The sequence below is a fragment of the Pleurodeles waltl genome, chromosome 9, assembly GCF_031143425.1.
Source record: "Pleurodeles waltl isolate 20211129_DDA chromosome 9, aPleWal1.hap1.20221129, whole genome shotgun sequence".
In the NCBI taxonomy this organism is placed as follows: domain Eukaryota; kingdom Metazoa; phylum Chordata; class Amphibia; order Caudata; family Salamandridae; genus Pleurodeles; species Pleurodeles waltl.
This window is the reverse complement of record NC_090448.1, coordinates 913,401,534-913,415,275: the sequence shown is the minus strand read 5'-3', so window position 1 is coordinate 913,415,275 and position 13,742 is coordinate 913,401,534. Positions and strand designations below refer to the sequence as shown.

Genomic DNA, 13,742 nt, shown 5'->3' with positions numbered 1-13,742 from the left:
AAGTGCCCAGAGTAACAAAAACAGTAAAATCAGAGTCTAGCACACATCAACAACCTGGGGAACAGAGGCAAAAAGTTAAAGGAGACCACGCCAAGGATGAAAAGTCTAACAATAGTTTTTTGCCATTTTAAAGAAAACTGTGTACATTGTTGATTCCATTCAAAGTTCTAAGTATTATGTTGTAAAGTACCTTTCAGTTAATGTACTTACCTGCTAAATGAATCTTGTGGTTCTAGAAATAAATTAACAAAACTATATTTTTCTTTATAAAAACCTATTACATTGGAGTTAATTAATTGAGTGTGTGTTTTTCACGTATTGCTTGTGTGTGTACAACAAATGCTTAACTCTACCCTCTGATAAGCCTAACTGCTCGACACACTCCCACAAATAGAGCATTAGTATTATCTATTACTGCCTCTGTCAAGCCTCTTGGGGAACCCCTGGACTCTGTGCATACTATATCTAATTTTGATATAGTATATACAGAGCCAGCTTCCTACAATGACAGACTCAACATGGCTGCTCGGGTGAATACACTTATCTCCTCCTATTATCACCTGCTACACATCCTCAAAACAATCTTCAGATGGATCCCCAAGAGCACTAGAAGCTCTATCAATCAATCCCTAATAACCAGCAGACTTGACTGCAGCAACGCACACTATGCCAGTATCCCCAACCATGTCTCCCACTGTCTTCAGACCATCCAGCACACCACCTCCAGACTCGTACTGTGCCTTCCCTGGCATACCCACATTACGCTTCACCTCTGAGATCTACACTGGCTGCAGATAAAAAATAACGCCCATTCAAACTTCTCACACATGTATGCAGTGCACAACACTGGACTAGCATACCTCAACTCCTGTTCCACTTCCACCAACCCACCTGACACCTACTCTCTCTCTTTGACACACACACACACCCCATCTGAAGAAGCAGAACAGGACGGGTAGCCTGCTTGTTCCTTGCACCCAAAACATGAATGACTTCTCAATACATCTATGACCCTCCTAACTTCCATAATTCTGCAGGAAGCTGAAGACCTGACTCCTCAGCTAAGACCTTGCAGATGATCTTCATCTGTGCCAGCACCAGGATACCCCACTGGTGATTAGTCGTGCTTTACAAATCCTTATAACAACACGTCATCTAAACAGCGCATGCACAGGGGCTCAGTTTCCCTAACAAAAAAACATGAGTATCTGGAGCCATTTTACAAAGGCCCATTTTGTTGTTTACTCCTTCTAAAAACCTATATTAAAGGCCTCAAATTTGTCTTAATTTTCACCATTGACACCTCTGACTCTCTAATTGATACTACCCCATCTCTAATCCATCAGGTGTTGAAGGGTAGCAAGGTAGACTGCTTTAAAATAAATACGAGCAGATTTGTGGTACTCAACCTGACCTTTGGTCTTGAGAACACAAGTGAAATTCTCCTCTTCTGCCTGTTCCATAGTGTGACAGGAAGCATAATTTACTTGGCCACATGACTAGGGCCAGCTACCCATGCCTTCTGACAAAAAAAGTTACCTCCATAGATGGAGCGAAATGTACTTCACCAGATTTGATAGATGGAATCTGGTAGAATGAATATATTGCCCAGATCCCAAACTAATTCCAATGGTGAGTGAGGATTAAACAATCCTGTTTCCTGGCTTGGTATCTGCAGAGCCCTAAGACACAGGGCCTTCTTGCTGTATCCAGTGTTTCGTTCCACCATCCGGTTGCCCAACTTAGAACCATCAGAGATGTGGTTAAAAAGACATTGGACAAACTATGGGTTTATTTCGATCCTGGAGTCACAGGGAGGGCCTTATGAGACTCAAATAAATGGAAAAGTGTCCAACACTTACAGTAGCACTCATCAAAGAACGATTTGTTACATGCAAGACAACATTCTTTATAGTGTGGTTTAACTTTGTTTGCATCTCTCCTTATGCCTATCAGTTCATAATGTGGGACCTATACCAATAGTGGTTGCTTCTGAGATATTCTTTCTGGAAGACTAATGACCATTTTGAGTGTTGCAACCAGGAGTTTCATTTGCAGGAGCACAAGTATGCAAAAGCCTCCATCAAGCACATTCAGCACAAATAATTCATTGGTCATCTGTCCGCATATTAAGATGGCAGCGACTAAGGATTTAACTACATCTGAAAGTCTCTTGGGCATGGACTCCATTGGCCAAGTATTGATTAGTGTTTATCTGAGGAAACCGACCAGACCAAGAGGGAATGAACCTATTTTTGGAGTCGAAAGTTGTGCCATCCAATTATCTCCCCTAAATAGTGAGTTTGCTTTGGCCCCTGGCTTACTAAAGATAGTGATGCAGTTATGCAGTTCTACTCCCATGTGGGACACCACAGACTGGGTAGGGTGGGTCTTAATGAGGTGTTTGGAAAAGGATGAAAGTGATTCTTTAATCTTTTGTTTCCATATTGATTACTTGAATGTATCTTGCGTATGCGCACCAAACAATGTAATAAAAATGTCCAAATAAGACTCCTTTCTGCAGAGGACCACAGAAGATGATTTTCAGAGTCTTCACTCCCAGTGCCTGGCCATTTTAGTTAGTCATTCCAGTGGAATAAGTTCACTGCTGAACTGGAAATCTAGCATAAAATGTGTTTTTGTAGTTTGGTCAAGAGAGTATTATTTACATATCACTGTCTTCTTGAGCCTCCCGATGGCTTCTTGAGGTCTTCCATTTTCATGCTGAAAGCCTCTTGATTACAATGGGCTCTTAATTTTTCAAAGGCTTGTTGAATAGTGCCAACATTCATAACATTGCTGACAGTGCTATGTCATGTCCTTGGTGATAAATTGAGGCTGTGCTGCCACCAAATACTTTTTAACCACAATAGGATGAAAACGTGATTCTGGTGACGGTAATGTGACAAGAATGTTTGTACATGTTTATTTAGTGCCATTTTGTTGTGGGGGTGATGTGTTCTGTTTATTTTTGGGCTTCATTATTGTAATGTGATTTTGTTGTTTTGTACTGCAGTTTTTCTTGCGTTCTGGTTTGACTGTTTTTTATGTTCTCATGTCTCCTCAGATGAGCAGATCCATTACCCATGCATTTACTGTCCCCTTTGCTCCTTTGATCCAGTTAGTCAGGAATCTATTTATCAATCTATGGAAAGAAGGCTCTCATGATATCTCTGACTTTCGAGGTCCCACTCACCATGATTTTCAATAAGGTCCCAGAATTTATCCTTTTTGTCTTCCCTTGCACACTTTGTATGCAACTCAGCTGTATATTTGTATGTTTTACTGATTTCTACCAATCAAGCCATGTGGGAAATTCTGTTTTGGGACAAATTTTTTTACAGATTTCCCTTCTTGCCAATAGCTTTAAGCAAAATAGGTTTTTTTTTTTTTTTTTTTTTTTTTTTTAAAGAATAAATCAGGGTAATCTTATCTCCTCTGTAATCTTTACCCAATATACCAAAAAATAAGGGAGTTGGGATTACCTCTGTAGTCCTTCCCAGAATATCAGAAACCGTCCTACCCACTCTTTGCCAAAAATACCTTAACCTTAAACAAACTACGAACATATATACATCATCTGCTACTGTTTGATCGCATCTCTGGCATCTCATTTCCTCGTTTTTACTGACATTGGTAGACTTCTGTTTTGTCCATAAGCTCTGTGAAGGGTGAATACATGATTCCTTCTGGTGTATCAGGTTTAAGTGCAGAATAAAACATATTCAGAGATGCATGCCATAACTTTTCCATCTCCACCACAGGCAAGTATCTTTCCCAGGCACAATATGGTGGTCTAGTGTTGTTCTCTGCCGCTCTTAGCAAATGCTGATACCAGATAGAGATTTCCTTTTAACTTGGTTGACCATCTTGCAGTTCTAACTCCATTATCTTGCATTACACTAAATCCAATTCTGCATCTTGAGCCATGTAGTTAACTGGTAATATTTAAATCTTGACATTGCTTCATTGGTTAGCTCCTTCCAGTTATCCCAGGTAAACACCTTGCCTCTGTCCACTGTCTGTCTCCATTTACTTATTTCACTTTCTCTCAAGGGCACAGCTAAGTAATCTGTCAGGCATTCTTGGAGAAGCCCATATTAGGCTCTAATATGGGATTCCTAGTTCTGTTCTTATTTCAAACCATGGTTTGAAATAAGTATAGTGGATAGTAAACTCTTCAGATTCATTTTAAAAAAAAATATTTAAGAGCTCCAAATTTATATAGAAATCTTTCCCTTGGTAAACCCTCTAACATTGCCTTAAACCCGGCTTCAACACTACAGTGTTGTTGGTTTGAACACACAGCAATGTAACTGGACATTGGGAGGTGCTAAACCTCCCTTATCTGACTTCCTCCTCATCGTTTTCCAGGAAAGCATTATGCCCTTGGTGGCCGAAATAAATACAGCTATCTTTCCTTGTATCTTAAGCAATTTTCTCTTTTTAAATATTATAAGAATATTGACCAGTAAATAAGAAAATCTAGGCAATTTTGACATTTTCACCAGATTTTTCAAGAACATATATGGCTAAGGGCAGGTTCTGCTATTTTATCATCACCTTATCGCCTTCCTTGATAACCCTCTCAAGGTTAATCTAAGCAATTTGCCCAAATCCTGGTCCATTCCCACCCCCAGGTATTTTATTTCCTTTCTTTGTTTGCCACCCTTCAACCCTAAGCTCCTTATCATAACTTCTGTTTTTGTAAATCCACCTTGTATCCTATGAAATCTCCAAATAATTCTAGTTCCTGCTCTAGGTGTGGAAGGGCAGTATTCATTCCTGAGGTTTAAAGGTTAACCGCTTAGAGGCTGATTTTCTTTGTTAGAACATTCCATGGGTAAATGACTTGATATTTTCGTTCAATCTTAAACTTTGTGCGAATGGTTCTATTTAGAGGTAAAATAAAAGGGAGGAAAGGTATCACTCACTATATCTAGAGGTGAGGTTAAACTATTATTCACAAGCACTCTTGCCCTATATCATCTGAAGTACTCAACAGAATATGTTACTCAGTCCAAGGCCTTTAAGGCATCTAAGGTTAAAGTAGCTAAAGGTGCAGATACACAGTTGCTAAATCAAATGTACCTATAAAGGTGTGTGTTAAATCCTTTTTGTACTTCTCAGACAAAAAAGCCTTTTAACCTTCATGTATAATCTTCCCCACCACCTTGTTTAGGAGATTAGCTCAGATTCTCGAAAAACATTTGTAATCGCAATTTGACAGTGATCCGGGATGATACAATTGGCACTCAGCAGCATTTTTGGCAGGCTTCAATATCAAAGAAATAGTTCTCTCTCTTGAAAAGTAGAGCCTTCCAGCAGGATGGAGTTAAACAATCTCAACCAGGTAGGAATCCCTTTTTTACGTGATAGGATATATAATTCATTGGGGATCCCATCTGGTCCTGGCGGTATTAAGTCTCTTAATTGCTAACATTCTACATCTGATATTTCTTCGCTTAGAAATTGTTGTGATTCTGAGATAACCCTATGCATCTGTTTATCTTTTAACCAATATTTTAGCGCTTCTCTGTTCAGATTAGTGTCTTTTGAGTATACTTCTTGAAAAAAAACTGACAAATGCTTCTTTGATGCCCTGATTATCTTTCAATTGCAGGTTTTTTTTTGTCATCAACTCCTTTTTGTAATTCTTATTTCTATCCAGTCTGGCCTTCCATCCCAAGAACTTTTCCACACATTTCACTGTACTCAAAATTCCTTATCCTGTTACCTTTCACTACTATCTCACACGGACGTCAATTCACCGAAACACCAGGGGTAGTTGAAGTGACATGCCCTGTGACCTCCACCTTCACACACACACACATACTTACACATATACACAAATTCAAACTTACATTCACTCTCTCACATAAACACACTTTCACCCACAAGCACGCACATATACTTAAAAGCATTTTTTACTTACCTCAGCTGCCATAGAAGGGCATATTCCAGCTAACCATACTCCATTTTAATACACTAATAGTGAATAATATATTATTATTCACTACTAGTGTAATAAAAAATGTATAGAAAACGAAGAGAGTGGAGCCCCAACTAACGTCCATAAGGGCGAGATGTGTTCCTGACACTGAATTTGCCACCTCTGAGACTAGGGGTCGCAAAGGCAGTGCCAGGGGCCTCAAAGGGCAAGCTAGGAGTAGCAGCTGCAAGCCCTGAGGACCCGTAAATGACATTTATGCTATCTCACCTTCTACACCGTCTTTATTCCAAATTTAAACTGAATGTCTATCAGAGATCGTTCTACCTTACATCCATAACTTTTTTTAGTGAGGTTAATTTTAGCACTGGCTCTAAACTGACAGTCTCTCACTCGGATTGAGCCACTGATGTATTTTTATTTTTGGCCACTGATGTATTTTTCAGTACCCCTTCACAAAAGCCTTATATAAATCCCACTGATATTAATTTATGGTGACCCTAATTTTAAACAGAAACAAATTTCAGTTTTACTTTGAGCCCCTCACACCAACCTCTGACCGAAAATGGAGTTTCTTATCAAACAGCCATCTCTTATTTTTCTTCCGATTTAGCAGTTTGATTTCAAGATTAAAGGCTGCATGATCTGATAAATGAAAGGTGAGATGTTTTATCTTCTGAACCTTATCTATCTCCCTGCGTTCTACAAGAAAGAAGTCTAACCTGGAATCACAACCATACTTTTTGCTAAGGAATGTATAATCTCTGTGCTTACCCTCACACATCACATACATTTACATTCTCTATCATGGACAACCAGGTAAGCCCGGACTTTAGGGGAGTTGACCAACGATCAACTTGATGATCTGCCTAAACTGTTATTTAGTAGAATATTAAAGTCTCCCCCTGTAATTAAAGGTACTCTAAATCCTAACAAGGTAGTAAAAGATTGCACAATGGGGCCAACATAGTCAGTATTTGGGCCATAGTAGACAACCAGTGTAAAAAGGTTTTGGTGTGCTTAAGTCTCAACAATTACTCAAACCTCACCCTCATTGGACATACATCACACTATTTCAACTCCTGTATTTGCCCTAGTGATAATAGCTATACCTTTAGGACAGTGTTCTTGGTCATTAGCAACAACTTGCTTTACCCACCTGTGGGTTCACTGGGAACATGGTGGCCAGCCTGTAAAATTGGTCTTGAGCTGGCTTCTCTGGGGCAAATGTTACCGTCCACCCGCTTTTGTTTTATCTCTTATGGAGGTGATTAGTGGAGTCCGTTGTCCATGACCCTCTCTGAAGACCTTTCAGGTCTGCCAGTGCTGGTACCCGGACTGAGTTAGTTTTGGGCAGTGGAGCAGCTTCATAGAGGACGACAAGCCACGCTGTGCATCCTGAATCTGCGCAGTATTGGCTGAGTCATCACAGTTCCCACACTGACACAGTAGGGTGTGAAGAGAGCAGTAGTGAGCTCTATAAACACACCAAAGTGGATGGAGAAGGGTCGCACCCAGACAGTTGAGGAACATGCTTGAACACAGACAGCAAGGTGAGAAAAATGAAGGGGAAGCCACAATGCAAGGGTGTTCCCCAAGGAAGAATGTAATAGCGCCTTGGGGCAGATAAAGTACTTTAATCCTAGTGAGGCATCTCGATGAGTTGCAGAACTTCCAGGATTTTATACAACTCAGCTTCCAAGGTAACTAAGTGATGTTGCAGTGGGGGAGGTATGCTTTACGATCTGCAAACATCTCCACAATAGATACTGCTACTTGTGTTAGACAGGGTGTGCAGGGGGATAACAGGATAATTACAGTACAGCTGAATTTGAAACACCCAAAGTGGTCTAAAGGGAGAATACCATTAGTGGGTGGGTGGGCTTTGGAGCATAAATCAGTTAAGCAGAATACCATCCTTAAAGTCTTTCTTCGAGGTGAAGTCAGGTGCTGGATTTCAACTTGTAAATACTGGGCAGATAAATAAAAAATGAACCAGCATGGTGGGGGGAGGGGCAATAGTGACAAGGTTAGGGAGCCTGGGAGTGCAGTTAACAAAGATGTTGATGTACCGGAATTGTGGAGTGTGTCTGTCTCTCCAAAAAGTTTGACAAAAAATTTGTTCGACCCGCTCATTGTACAAAATCTTGGAGATAATCAACATCAGGTTCAGAAAGAGATCCATGAATAGGTCTAAAAGAGACTGACAAGCAGAAAGCAGTTGAATCCATGAGAGGTAGGAGAAGACGTTCTGAGGGTTTCCAAACAATGTAGGAAATGATAGTGACTTTATCAACAGAAATCAAAAATTGATTTTCCATCTCTGAGGTGAATCTGAAAGAAATCCATGAAGCCTGAACTAAGTTAGAGGAGGAAATAGATAGCTGAACTGACACAGAAAAGTATTTGAAAAAAACGGTTCAGGAGTTTGGTACGGAGGCTGGTTCCAACACAAAAGAATTTTGCTGGCTAAAATAGCGAGGAAAATAGCTCTCAGATAAGCTTGAAAAGCTTGAGAATAACTCAAGACGGAACAATATTATAATCTTAAATGTTGCAGAGTTGGCAGAAGGGAGTGACTTGAAGCTCTTTATAGTGAATCTTAAAAGAAGCAATGCCAAAGGTAACCTCTACAATACACCTTATGCAGGAGATCCAGAGGATACATAGCAATCTGTTTAAGGTAAACCCCAGGCGTAAAAAAATGCAGAAAATCCTGGTAAACTTATTGTCATACTAAGTAAAGGAGAGGGGAGACTAGAAAAGAGCCTCTGGGCTCAGTATATCACCTTCTCTGTTAGATCTGATATTTCATGTTCCACCAAAGGTAGGCAGTAGGAATTAGGCAAGTGTATGGAGGAGCTGAGCAAAGATGGAGCAAATGTACAACTCACATTCCCAGTGATGCTTAAAGGTATCTGGGACAATAAGATGCCCAATTTCACAGAACAGGAAAAGGTTGACATGTTTATGCAGCACAATAGATCAGGTGGGGGAAACCGTCAGGATAAATGCTTAAAATCATAAAAGCCCCAGATGGTAAGCTTAAAAGTGATAGCTCATACCTAGAGAAAGTTTGGGAGGGTTACCAAGGGTAGGATAACATAAGATGGCGAGCATGTGAGAAAAAGTTTAAAAATAAATAAATAATCAAAAGTCCTAAAATAGTATTAGGTTGAAGTTAGGCACGCCCCAGATCAGATAAGCAAATTGTATTGAGTTTTATTGAAAAGGTCTTTCATTAGCGGCACAATCAGCCTTAGGGAACAATATAACATCACAGTTGAGTAAGTGTAATACAGATTCCACTAATATGTAGTAATGCAACAACAACACAGTGGTATTGGCCTCAGGGCCCCCTAAAATGTTTAAGGGATTTGTTCCAGCCATTTCCCCACACTCGCACATGCTTACAGTGGCAAATCCCTGGGACTCATAAACCAGTCGCTCCTGTCTCGCACACCAGACCATTCCCCAGCGCCATCTCAAGAGGGCGGGAGGTGTGGGTGATCTCCAGCTGGTCGCAAAGTCTCTCTTGGCCACCACCACGGCCGTTCCCAGGAAAGTTTCTTCTGCTGTCCTTCTCCCAGCCTCGTCCATCACCCCAGTAGACTCACCAGGGAGGGCAGTGGGATCTTCCATCCCAGTATCTTAGTGAGTTCGCTCAATACATAAGACCAAAACGTCTGGACCATAGATCAGACTAAATTAAAGTGGCCAATATAAGTACCAAACACAGTTTAAGGGATCAGGCCCTGCCAGTGCTGCCTGTACTAAACTGGAATGTGAATGGTTTGCGGTTCAAAAATGAGCAACGTTTGCTATTGCAATACTACAGATAAAGCTGGCACATATAATGTTTTTGCAAGAAACAAATCATTTGAGACAAGAGTGCAAAGTCCTTATGTCTAATCTATTTTGAGTGTATTGTGCCCAGTTAGGTTTTGTGTTCTTGTGTTGCTTTAAATACACTTTTGTGTTATGTTTTGTTGTTAACTTCATAAGTGTAAATAAATGCTGCTAAACCTCCAACCATACGGAACACAAGTCTTGAAAGTCCATGTGACAAACAGCTATTTATCACTGTCTAAATTGAGAAATGGCACCGCTTCAGCTCTTCAACTACTTAAGATACCTGTCAGCCCAAAAACTGTGACCAAGACTGTGTTTGGACTTGGTGCCTCCAGTGCTGACTCGGTGTGATCCAACCTTGGCGCCATATATTATTGTGCCATGTTATTCATACTTAGCAGCGTTTCAGCTAATGGTTTCCCTTATTAAGGCGTATAATTATTGTAATATACAGTATCTAACTCACAAGACTCAGTGTTTGTTGGCAAGAACTTCTGCCACTAGGGTGTGTGAGTCGCAGGCTCTCAAAACAAACTTGTCTTACACTGTTTTTGCAAAGGACAAAGCGACTTTGAGTGCGAAAGTGACCGTTCTGCCTGAAGTGGTAATAGTTCTGTTTGAATCAGTCTGTGCATCGGCTGCTTTCTTTCTCCTGCCACATCATTTTAAAGAGAAGGGGGAACATGCATGGATTGTGTTCATGGGAGTTCTTAGTAGCCACGTGTCACAATTGGATCAATACTTTAGGGTTGAATGGCTTTTTTGAGGTCTTTGCGCAAGTTGTCTTTGCATGAAACTTGATCGGCAGCCGATTGTTCTTTGCCAAACTTTACTGCTTGGATACAGATGTTAAGCCAGCAAGTTTGAAAAATTGTTTTTCAGTATGCTTTTGGATTGCTTTTCTTTTACGATATTTAAGATTCCCGAATCCAGATAGTAAGCTCTATTGCAGGGAAACAGAGAAAATCATTGGCGAGAATAGTAACCAACGAAAGAAGACATTTCCTAACCTTGTTTTTTTGTGTGATTAAAGTGTTCCAGCTGCAGATTCTATGTTGCCTTCCTATCTCGTACCGGTGCTCGAATGACTGAGCCCTTCTTTGTTTAAAGTCTATTTGTCTGTGCTTCTTGGAATTTAATTCAGGTTTAATGTTTAAAAATCTCTTCAAGAAAATAGTAAAATAGCAGGTGGATGTTTATTCAGTGACTAATAATTTGTTTACTTTTTTAAGCTTTTAAAATTTGCTAACAGAAAAGGAAGTGATTCAAATGTTGCCTCCTGTATTCATCTACATTATAAATATACAGATACCAAAGGACCTCAGGTAAGGCTAAGATAAATGTTATATAATATATTTGTACATTTCTTGCATCTCTTTATTCATGCCTGCCATAATTCTTTTTATAACTTTGCCTACCGCTTTAGGGAAGCCAAGGGAGATTGAGTGCTCTTCCTCAGAAATCAGAACTGCACATTAATTTAAGTCCTGTATATTGCGAATTGGATATAAGTATTGTGGACAGGCTTAATTCATTACTTCAAGCAGAGAAACTAACCACTGTGGAGATGATGACATCTCACCTCTACACTTCCTACAGCAAGCATATTAGTTTGGTGAGTGACGTACTTCATATATATAAATTCCCTTAGGCACTACTCCTGTAAATTAATTGTTGTTTCTGCTAGTCATAAATGTCCTATAGCAGTTCTCATTTGTATTTTTTGGGCTCCTGGAAAAATATTTTGAGCTTGATCGAGTACTTCTTTTAACTGGAACTAATGTAAAGTTTTTGCAGTGTATAACTTGTTTCAGTTTGTCTTCCTAACGATAGTGTAATTTTCAAAGATCTGCAGCAAAAGTAATTAATTCTTTCTTTATTCCGTTACAAAACACAATAACCATAAAAGGGCATAAAAACAAGTACATGGAATACGATAAATTAAACATAAAACTGAAAATTCATAAAAACAGTTTAAAAAGAAAGGGAATGACCACAGTACGTCTATCCATCTCAAGCAGGTTTAGTCTCCCTGGAGCATAAAACAGCTCCAATAAAAAATAAAACGTCATGGAGTATGTATTCATTTGGAAGCATCTGAAGGTAAATGAGTGCAGACCGCACCTGTGAAAAGTTCAACCTCTTCAGTCCCAGGGCCAGGAACAATTTCCCAGAACGACTAAAATAATGGCAGAACATGACAAAGTGCATTGTGTCCTATGGAGACCTATTGTGGCAGCATCAGGGCAGCAAAGAATTGTGGCTCACCCACCCCTTGGGCAAGGCCAGTAAATGGTGCAACAAGTTAAATCTAAACCTTGTCAAAGCAAACATATCCCTCAGATTAGTGACAAATATTAAATAAGTTTCCATCCCATCCACGGTTTTCAATAAACTACCACTCCTAACGGAGGGCTTAGCCAACTCAGCCTGTTCTTCAGCAAGCTTAACATGTTTCAGAAATAATGATTTCACCCTCTTTAGGTCCAAAAGAGACAGCGAGCACGGATCAGTAAACACATCGGCTTGCCCTATCGCTGCCACAGTTTTTTAACATTTTTTTAAATATAGGCCAGCCAGGGAATTTTAGTTGCCTTGTCTCGGGCCAGACAATCCTGAAGAATCGCTCTGCTGAGAGTTAGGCCCTCCGTTGCCCGGATCGTAATCCAACAGAGCAGAGGAGAGGACCGAGAGTCACCTTTTTCACAAGGCCAAAACTCCCTGATTCCTCAAGCACCATGAAGGCAGGAGTACTATGTGGCCAGAGATCCCCAATTCCTCATGCACTATGAAGGCAGGAGTACTAAGCATCTGAAAACGGATTTTCAACCCTCTGAAGGATGTTAAGCCTCACATAGCCCTAAACCTCACAGCCATAGAATGTCTGAGACACACATTGAGCCTGGTAAATTTTAAGAAGGTTGCGTGGTGCCCAGGAGCCCAACCTCTGAGCAAAACCCATAATTGTTCCCAGTCTACCCTATCAAAAGCAGATGTAAGGTCCATAAAAGCTAAGTGTAAAGACTCCTTCCGAGCAACCGTATATTTATTCAAAATCAAATGCAGATTCAGACATTGATCCACAATGGGCCTTCCTTTCTCAAAACCATATTGTACTTCAGTTAGAATATTATTACAATCAGCCTATTTAGGATTACTCTTCCAAAACCTTAGCAACTGCATCAATTAGCAAAATTGGCCAATAGCACTGGGGGTTATCTTTATCCATGTTTTAAAATGCACGCTTAATCACAGAGGAAGACCAGGAAACCATCACCCCAGTTCGGGCCGTAACATTCAGAACCAAAGTCAAAATAGGGTCTCAGATCTTAACCTCATCCAACAGTAAGTCCGGAGGGATCCCATCTGGGCCAGGAGCCTTATTTCTAGACAGTGCCAAAGTACTCAGAGAAACTTCAAGGGAAGAAAATCTCACTGCCATGCCCAGTCACCACTTCCATTCTACCTACATCATCATCAGTAACCCCAGAGTTGCACACCCCTTCAAAGTGGTCAATCCAATGTTGCTCAGAGATATGGTGACATAAAGCCAGACCTGTGCCATCTGTAAAACAAGGCCCATTGAACACCTTCCAGAATAAGGAACTGTCTTATAGGTCACAGGCCTGATACAACTCCTCCTTTGCTGCAGCTCTCAATGCACATTTACGGGAAGCTAAGGGCTTTTTATACGCACTACGGCACAAGGCTACCCAACACCCATCTTTAGGATCTACCTTTAGCTGCCAAAGACACCTTGAGCAGTTACTGTCAAACCATTTTAGATCCTGCGAGACCTGCCTTGTCTCTGGCGCCCGCAGTAACTCAGACACACTATGAGCCTGATTGGCAAAAGCTGACAAAATATCACTGTCTGCAGCACCCTGATCCAAGCAAATGGACAGCTCCCGCTGACAGCTTGAAAAAAGTGTAGCTTTAA

At 40.5% G+C, this 13,742-nt stretch overlaps 1 protein-coding gene across 2 annotated transcripts in view; it reads left to right on the top strand.

Moving 5' to 3' along the window:
- Nucleotides 1-13,742, top strand: part of ATG2B (autophagy related 2B) — an 860,766-nt gene that overhangs the window by 174,126 nt on the left and 672,898 nt on the right. For both annotated transcript variants that reach the window (XM_069208269.1, XM_069208268.1), the window contains exons 13-14: nt 11,035-11,127; nt 11,229-11,417. In XM_069208269.1, coding sequence (XP_069064370.1) covers nt 11,035-11,127; nt 11,229-11,417 — 282 coding nt within the window. The remainder of the gene's footprint in view (nt 1-11,034; nt 11,128-11,228; nt 11,418-13,742) is intronic.